At 45.7% G+C, this 9661-nt stretch overlaps 1 protein-coding gene across 1 annotated transcript; it reads right to left on the bottom strand.

Annotated features, from left to right (window-relative positions):
* Positions 1–1680: 1680 nt before the first annotated feature.
* On the bottom strand, positions 1681–8973 carry LOC102213753 (AT-rich interactive domain-containing protein 1B). The gene is made up of 4 exons (XM_013908027.1): positions 7626–8973; positions 2809–3000; positions 2301–2359; positions 1681–1753 (listed from the first exon to the last, which is right to left on the bottom strand). Exons 1-4 carry the CDS (start codon positions 8751–8753, stop codon positions 1681–1683), a joined length of 1452 nt encoding a protein of 483 aa, XP_013763481.1. The 5' UTR covers positions 8754–8973.
* Positions 8974–9661: the final 688 nt, after the last annotated feature.

The raw sequence follows: 9661 nt of genomic DNA, 5'->3' as shown, positions 1-9661 counted from the left end.
TCTCTCTCAGATTGTTATCTGGCTCGACGCAGATGCCGCAAAATGCAATATAATGCAACCTCGGTGCAACCCGAGAGAGCTGCAGCTGCGGGATTAACCGCCCTGCTCGAGAGCACTAAAGTGGGACAGAAAGCCGGCAATGTCTGCATAAATATCAGGAAGACTCAGACAGACTTCAGGCTGCACGTGGACTCTGAAAGCCTGGACGGGCCTTTAAGCGACCTCACCTCCAGCACATTGTTTGATCGAGAGCATTTCCTCACCAGCATGTCCGTCAATACTGCAGCTTCACTGAAACAGAGATTACAGTCGGAGTTCATGCTCTAACAGTAACTCGGTAACCTCCTGAAACCAGGTTGAGTCTGCGGCGCTCAGACAGGGAAGCCAAGGGTCAAATTTTGTGTGGAATCAGAGAATTAATAAAGAATAGTCCCGGGGCCACTTGGGCCTTGCGCTCCCATGAAACTCATTACTCTCTCTCTCTGCGTAATCAGACACAACAGCGGTGACACCATCTGCAACAATAATGACACCGTCCAGCCCGAGAGTCGGAGGGAGAAACACCTGCAGGTGCCTTCCTCACAGCTCTGAAACCAATCAGGTTCTTAGAGCTTGTAACAGAAAGGTGAGACGAAGCCTGAACTGAAAATTCACTGACTGAAGCTGAACATATATCTTATAAGGAAGAGAAACCCAACTCGAGAACACACAGGTTCAGATCGGAGCTCAACGGCCTGACAACAGCGCAGAGGGCGAACCACAAGATGTTTCCACCTTCTCCGCCTGCTAGAAGATTCAAACCAGCACAAACAGGTGCAGACTTCCAACAGCTGAACCACAGAGGACAATTTCAGACTCTTACTGTCCTCAGAATTAGATTCAGGCCCAACAGTGATGAAACCTGAAGAAAGGTTCTGTGGCTCACAGCAGCAGGTTCAGCCAGGCTACACTCCTCCTTGTCCTGCTCACAGCCACAGTTTCAAATTTTCAACTTTAATGTCAGAAAAAATAAAGTTCACACATGACTACACAGCAGCTCCAATCTTCATCAAAGACTGAAACAACTTCCCGTTGTAACTTTTCAAATTAAAAGTTCCTCATCTTCTGGGTGAAGACTGAATCACTGTCAGTCTAACAAAGCTACTTTTCTAAAAACTCTTCTGTTGACTGGGACTTTTTATCTCCTTATCAAATACCAGAAAACTACAGAGCTCACATGGACTCACTGCAAGTGTTAGGACCTGACATGTACAGATAAACACTTGCTGAGTGTTTTAGTTCTTTATTCTTCTCTGAAAGCTTTAAAAGCCACAGTATGTGTGGATGAATTCAGCGATGGCTGATTATTATTAACTCATCATCACTGGGACAGACAGATTTATTCTACCTCCTGATTCATTCGCTGAGAAGAAGCTTCGCCGTCTGTTGCTCTCTGTGGCATTCGGCGGTGTTTACCCACCAAAGGATCCAGTCTGCTCTGAGCTGCAGCGTCAGACCCAAACTGGAGTCTAAAAATAGCCTGAGCCCAGGGTGTACCAGAAATAGCCTGACCCGGACCGGCCCGGCAGAAGCCGTGCGGTCTGACTGCATCAACAGAGGCCTTGTCCACAGTGACAAAACGGTGACGCTGCAGATGAATCAGCACCAAGGGAACGAAGGCCTTAGTTTCCATAAACCAGCTCAGAGGCTGCTGAAGACCAGCAGAGCAGGAGCAGGGACGGCAAACTCACAGGAGATGTTCTCATTAGTCATCCTGGGAGGACATTAACGAGCCAACAGTCTGCATGTTAATGAGTATCTGGTTAATGCTTCACACGTGTATCCTAATGTGGAGAGTTACAGGAAGCTCTCTGATCTCTACAGAAATCAGAGTTTTACATATCAGCCTGATGCTGCTCTGCAAACATGTCTCACCGCTCTGCAGCCACAATGAAAGCACTGATTTGGGCACTGATCAGGTCTATTTTATCACCTACAGTAACCAACCCCAGACGAACACCACCACCCACCACATTGGGCTGCCTCGCACTCAGATTTAACAGTTTTCCAACATCACATAAAGTCATGAGAGTTATAATGACTGAAAGAGTGAGGTCACAAACACGAGCTCCTCCACAGAGGCAGGCTTAGGAGCTCAGAGGAGAGCTCCTGCTCCTCCATGTCGAGATGCTGCAGAGACAGACGTCTGCATTACCCGCTTAACTTCAGGCAGGTGGGAGATCAGGAAGGAGGGTGGAGTCAGATAACTGGCAGGTTTCACCCTAACATGAAGGTTTTTAATTGGGAACTTTTGTCTATACAAATTCTCCCACAGTGTGCAGCTCAGGATCCTTTCAGCGCCGTAGGTCAACCAAGCATCCTGGGTGGATTTAAGGAACCAGTTAAACTCTGCATAAACTCATCAAATCATTTAAATTTTAAATCCCATCTTAAATGTATTTTTATCACCTTTCCAGTAATTTCAGGGAAATTGTAGATTTCTATTTTTCATTATCTGAAGATGGTCTTGATGCTGTTATACAACTAAACTGCTTCTAACTGGCCAGTGCAGCCACACAAAGAAATGAAAGCCTGTAAATTACTGATAAGCATCACTTCTTTACTATGACAATAAAAAAAGTAAAGCTGAAGACTTTCAGGTGTCTGATTTATGATCAGATTTATGGATGTTCAGTTTTATTCACGTCAGATCCTGTAACTGCAGAGTTTGAAATCCCACCCAGAACTACAAGTTAAATTAAACTAAAGAATTATTTTACATTAATTCGTCCAAATGGAACCTTAAAGACACATCTGAGCGCCTCCTACCTGCTGCTGAGGATACTGCATCCCTCCCATTCCCACCTGCCCCCTGCTGGACATCCCCATTGGGTATCTGTGGGGGGTAGGGGAGCCGTAGGGCTGTCCAGGGTACGGCGCCCCCTGTTGCTGGGAGTACGGGTTGTTGCTCATCCCGTATAGTTGAGAACGCTTCATCGCCATCGGGTCCATGGGCGACACCTGAGGAGGAGAACACGGTGGATAATTAGTGACGCCATGAACTTAACACCATGTTTAAAGACACAACACGTGACTCTGATTCATCAGTGTGACAAACCCTCTGATGACTACAGAGCAATGACATCATCAACATTCATATTAGTAAGACTGAGGAGGTACTGCATCTTTCTGTTTGTTTCCACTATGAGAAATCCAAACTGTCCGTTCATCAGTTTTCTTCCACCATTAGCTCAGTCTTCTATATCCATCAATATCCATCTATATATCCATCCGTCTGACTGAGCACGCTCACACTGATGGACCGATGGAAAGTTAAATATCTTTATATATAAGCTCCACTCTGTGTGTCTGCTTCGGGGCTTGGCCTACTGCCACCTGCTGCAGATATCACACCACACATTATCCTAGTAACTTACCCACTGATATGGTTTGTCTGTTTTCACTGAGGTTCATGGCATGTGCTCAGGTGTGAGGGGGTCAGGTGTGTCTCTGAGAGTGAACCCTCATCTGCGGCATGCTGAAGGCCTGCGAGGCCACTTTAAGCCGGAGTCAACAGTCACGCCTGGGTACACTTTAATATTCACACTCACTCTGTATTTGACACACTGACATAATAATAGTAGGTGAGAGGAGTGACTCAGAGAGAACAGATGTTTCACCGCCGCTCCGGCAGCTAAAAATAGAAACCGCTGACGGAGTTTACGCTTAAAACAAACTGATGCAGACTTTTAATCCTGTCCTTTAATCTCCTCTCACTACACAGCAGTCAGCTGAGCAGAGTAAATAAAGAGAAACCTCAGGCTGGAGCGCTGCCAAGCCCACACAGCTGCTTCAAGTCAGGCAGAGGATCCACAGACCGGATGAAAACAGGAGGACAGGAAGCTGCTGCGACGAGGCCACGTCAGAAGCAGCCGATCCATTTTCCTGAGTACTGCTATCATCACGACCCTGGCCCAAACTGCAGAACGTGTGTTTTATTTGGACAAACCTGTGGTCAACGCAACATTTGTAATATTTAGTGTTTTACTGGCTCATTTCTTGTAATGGAGGCTGATGGGAATTGTTGGAAAAAGCAGGAAAAAGATTAAAACTCAATGGGGTGCTTCATCCTCCTCTGTTGCATTTGATCCAATATGGTGGCGGTTAGCCATTATAAATTTTAATCATCAAAAACCAGCAAATAAAATCACTGAACACAAGTTTCATTTCATATATCGTAGATTGGGACTGGCTAACTGGTGGGTGTGGCCAAATCAAGTCAAAAAGAGACTACGAAAATAAAACGGCTGATAGTCAGCGTGTTTTACCACTACTGTGGCCTATCTCTGGGTCATATAATGAATAATATGACCCAGAGATAGGCCACAGTAGTGCCACCATGTGGTGTGGTACAGAACTGCTTTAATCTCAGGAGGTTTGTCAGGAATCGCAATTTTCTACAGTTTTTTTTCTATTAAACATACAAAACTGCATCACATCGAGCCTGCACCTTTTTCCAGTCAAACAGCCCAATTTTACTCCCAGAACATCAAATTCTGCCGTTTCATCTGAGCCATCAGCATCTCACAGAAACACGCAGTCATTATGATTTATCGGGTTTATGTCGATAAATGTCGAGTCCCTCACTTCCACTTCATCATGTACCCACTGACGTCACATTTAAACACTATAGATCAGCATCATTAACACGCAGGGTTAATACTGCAGAGGCGCGTTTTAACCCAAACCACGTTTCCTAAAGCTAACCAAACAGTTTTTGGAGTCTACGATGCCGAGAACAAAGCAAACATAATAAGGGACAAACTGCAGCCTTCTCACTCACAAGCTTATAACCTACAACACCATCAACGTTCCATCCTTCTTACTGGGCCCGGGCCATATCATACTGTTCATGGTAATACCGGTATAATGTTAGGTAATGATAAGAAAATGAAAAATCGCGATAGGATATGGGTAAAACGCGCATGCGCAGCACTTTTGTTTTCATACACACATGGCGGAAAAAGCATGGCGGCAACGGAGAATGAGAAGGGCGAAAGCGGATCGTTGAATGAAACAGATGAACCAGAAATGGTTTGTAAAAATGGTGCAACTTCAGTGATGTGGAACTGGTTTGGCTTTTGTCCATCAGATTCACACCAAAGCACATTTTTTGGTACAGCATACAAGCGGGCTGTTGTTATTACCGGTATTACCGAACCAATTTTATTGGTTTTATTTGGTGTTCTTGGTTACTAACAGAAGACCCAACAATTAAACTATTTTAAACTTTAATATCTGAATACACAGCCAACGTGTGTGTGACTCCTGCATGCCAGTCATCCGATCACCAGCTCCATAAACCAACACATTAGCTCGACTACAGGAATAAACTCGTGTATGAAACGTGCAGGCTCTGAGGCGCTGCCCTAAAAGTCTTTATTTCAACTAGAAAACAAAATCATAAAATCATGCTCCACAAGGAGCGTCCACACAGGCCGAGGCCGGCAGTGAGGAGGCGGATAGAAACGACAAAGCAGAGCTGGCCGATCCACAGCAGAGATATTACAGTTTCTATTTTCCTTAGTATTTATTCTGATTTCAGTTTTTATATAAGTTTCGGGAGGTTTACAGAGTGAAAATGTTTAGAGTTTGTCCTCAGCTGACTCAGAGTCCCGTAGACGAGGACAAACACACAACATCTGCATTCATTTCATATTTCACCTCCTTTTAGTTGGGTTTATTGAGCTGCTGTAACAGTAATTTCACAACTTTTTAAATTTTTATTCTGCTAATTAAAATGCTGACTGCCACCTAGTACTAGTTTTAAGTTTAGTTATAATACGATATATGAACCTCGGCCCTTTTGAGACAACAAATGAGAGGAGAGGATTGTGCTGACTGCCATATGAAAGTCCAGTACACCAACTGAGAAGCAAAAAACCCAGATAGATTTTATTCCGGTTCACTAAATAACCTGGCCCTCTTTGTTCAGTCTTTGTGGGTGCAACGAATTCATTCTTTCTTTTTTGTGTAACACAGTGTGATTACACAAATCCTCATTTCTGTTCAGGGCATCAACACGTGGAATTAAAACTGAAACAAATTTAAAGAGGAATCAGTCTTGTTGCCTCGTGTCATCCTGTACACTGAGCTGTGCTCTCCCATCTGCCTGCAAGTTAGAGTTTCTTCATGTAAGCACGTATTGCATCATATTTTCCAATAAGCCAACACACAAGTTTAGCTAATTGAACCTGATCTCAGACACAGGAGCAGACAGTTTGCTGACAAAGATTTCTACCTGTGAAAAAAAAAATTGTGCATGGTTCATCATTTCTAACAAATAACTGTGTTCTTGTCCCCATTCAGAGGAGGTAACGGATGGTTAGTGAATGATAATTATTCACTAAAAACACATTTTATTAAAACAGAAGCTGATTTATTGAGTAGCTGAAAAATTCCTTGTTTGCATCCAGTCAAATGATCCTGAAAATAAATTAAGGGATCATAATTCCATTATTCAATGGTGACTTAATCGCCTGCAGACCGGCATTTCCATTGTTTTCTGCTATTTTAAAGACCTGCTAATAATTCGAAATAATAAACTGTCGATTATTCCATAAAGAAATCATTTTTTAAAAAAAAGATCTTGTGAGTCTATTAACTGCAGTTAAACCGTGACTCTGACGAGCTTCTACAGTGCACCGCCGGTCCAGGTAAAGTGACACTGACATGGAGTAGGGATGACCGGGGTTGAGGCCTCCTGCAGGCCGGGCTGCAGCGGCGGGTCAGCCAGTGTGTTAGCCCCAGTGTTGTGCCGGTGGTGATGGGCACATGGCTAATCTGCATGAGTGAAGGTCAGGGCTCCCGAGCGGAGATGGGGCTATTAATAGGCTGCCTGCCAAGAAAGTTGTGGCCGGAATCAGAAGCTGAAGTGGCCGCTGTTGCAGGAGGAAGCGTCACCTGATTAGACCCGAGTCCCCGCCACACTGTCTTCTCCCGGCGGGGTAGAGAAACAGATGAAATCCGAGGAAAGAGCTTTATTTACCGGTTACCCCTCAAAACACATCATTAGCATACGCGAACTGTCAGATTTGAGCGGAGCTGTCAACCGTCAACCCTGTCACCATTTAAACCGCGATCTTTTCAAGTGTAACAATAAAACTGATTACAGCCACCCAGTTTACATTTTTATATATATTTATAACAAATTCGACCTCTTAGAAAATCAGCAAGCTGCCTACTTTCACACACGAAGGCCTTTGCCGTTAACGACAGCTATATGCTAATGATAGCTTAGCCTAGCGGGCTAAAAGCGAAGTCACCTTGGACACAATCGAAAACTTCCCCAGCTTCTGTCATCACGAACAGTCGCCAATGCTTGTCATTTATAAAAGCAAGTAATCACACAATACAATTTGTTTGCTTTAGAGTCCTAAACGACTCACGTGGGTGCGGTGCTTAATTAATGAATCTGTCTGCAGTGAAAATTAAAAAAAAGAAAAACACACACCTAGCTTAGCAGCTAGCTGCCGTTAGCTATTTGGGTTAGCATCGCGGCTGTTAGCAGCTAGCAGGTTACCGGTGGTGCGATGTCCACCTGTCATTAGTCAGGTTATAAACGGTGTTAATAAGCTGTTATTCACCTGAGCCCTGCCGCCACCCTGCCCGGGATTCCCTGGGCTCATGGTCGGGTGATTTCTCTGCTGTCCTCCCCAGCCGTGAGCCCCGGAGCCGTACTGGGAGCCCATGTCTTTAGCCAGCCCCATGCTCGGCTGTTGCTGTGCGGGATTATTATAATCTGGATATCCACCTCCATAACCCCGCATCATCGGACTCGGAGAAGTTAATAACTGGTTCAAAGTTGGTGTAGCCCCTGACGGGTGCTGCTGTTGTGGCTGCTGCTGCTGCTGACCCTGTCCGGGAAACCGCTGAAACCCGCCGCCGCCGCCGCCTCCGCCTCCAGCCGGGGAGCTGCTAGCAGTCATCACCGCCTTGCTGTGATTAGCAGCGGTCGAGCCTGCGCCGCCACTGCCGGGGCCCAGCAGGTTGTTCCCCTGGCGTGACGGGCTCATCATGCCACCGTATCCACTGTTCCCGTACCCGGGCCGGTAGTTCGGGTAGTGGTTGTAGGGGCTGTTGTTGCTGTAGCCTTCGTGGGAGTTGTGGACCTGATCCATGGTGCTGAGTACGGAGCGCGCCGCTCTTACCCCAGTCCCTGGGCTTTGTTGTCCGCCATGTTGATCGAAGCTAGGCCCTCCTCTTCCATTCCCATAATAATGATTAAACTCGGAGCTGGTCCCAGTCGGAGGAGGGTTGTTGTCGGTGCTGCTGGTGGCTGATCCCAGCCTGGCATCCATCCGCTCCTCCTCCTCCTCCCTTTGATTCAGCTCCTGTGCTCGGCTGCTCCCCTCCTGCAGGATGTTTGCTGTGCATCCATGCTGCTGGACGCTGCTGCTGATGGTGCTGATGGTGTTGTTGTTGTTTGTGTTGTGGTGTGTTTGCAGTTGGAAGTGGAGCTGCTGGACAAGCTGGCTGAACGACGGAGGTGTTTGGTGGAATGAGGAGAATGATGATGACGATGATGAAGATGAAGGAGGAGGAGGCTGGGGAGGTCCAGCACCACCGGTGGCACCACAGATACCTAACGTTTTCACTGGATGCCCACTGAACATCCCCGTCTCCCTGCTCACCGCAGCAGAGGCACGGCCGGCCTGGCCTTTTGTCCCCCCCCTCTCCGGTCTCGTATCCCCCTCCAGGTTCTCCACTGACATCACTCATCCCAGTCCTTCACTTCTCCTCATCTCAGGGGGCTGATGCCACCTGCAAGGCCACAGGTGGAAAGAGGGCGGTCAGTGGCAGAAATTTCTCATAATAATAAAAAGCCCAAAAACCCACTCTTCAGGTCTCACGCCTCCTATGACCTCTCTAATAACCCCGGTCAGATAAGCCTGCAACACTGATTGGTGTTTTTACCTTTTCACCCCCGAAATACCTGAGCCATCCATCAGCAGCTGCAGCGGTTCTTCTTCTCTGTGAGGAGGTGGAGGGCTGATGCCAGGACATTTTTTTTCCTTTAAAAAAGTCTGATAACCAGATGAGTTGGAGTCACTTTTTCATGTTTTGTGACTAATCTTATGACCGTGCTCCTCATCCTTCCTGTTTGCAGCCACAGAAAGAGCTGAGATGTTCCCGAGTGCTTAAAATTATTTAGAAACATATCTCTGTGCAAAGCTTGAAACATGAGCACAAATGATCTTTTTTACAGTCTGAGGGTTGGTCAGTAGAAATAAGCAGTTTATTTCCCCAAATAGAAAAGCAAAACAAAAACATAATCCTGAATCTTCACCAGACAGAAACAACGAGAGGAAATCATCTTGGTGTTAAATCAGCAACAAGAAACACGAAAGCTGAGAATAATTATCTGAAAGCCGTGTGCACAGAAACAGCTTACATGTGAGTTTACGTTCTATTATTTAGAATCAAATAAAACACAAACATCACTGATCTTCAAACATCACCTCACCTTCTGACTAACGACAAACAAAATGGGTCAGATTTTTCAGCTTATATACTGAAACTAAAGATTTAAGGTTCTTCTTTTTGCTGGACATTAAATACGAACAAGCAGCAGAACATCAACATTTGACAATTGAAAGGAAAAACCTCTGACTCTAGTAAA

The sequence above is a fragment of the Pundamilia nyererei genome, unplaced genomic scaffold (genome assembly GCF_000239375.1).
Source record: "Pundamilia nyererei isolate P.nyererei 1_Seehausen unplaced genomic scaffold, PunNye1.0 scaffold00837, whole genome shotgun sequence".
Lineage (NCBI taxonomy): Eukaryota > Metazoa > Chordata > Actinopteri > Cichliformes > Cichlidae > Pundamilia > Pundamilia nyererei.
Note: the sequence above shows the minus strand (reverse complement) of the source record. Positions and strands in the feature narration are given on the sequence as shown.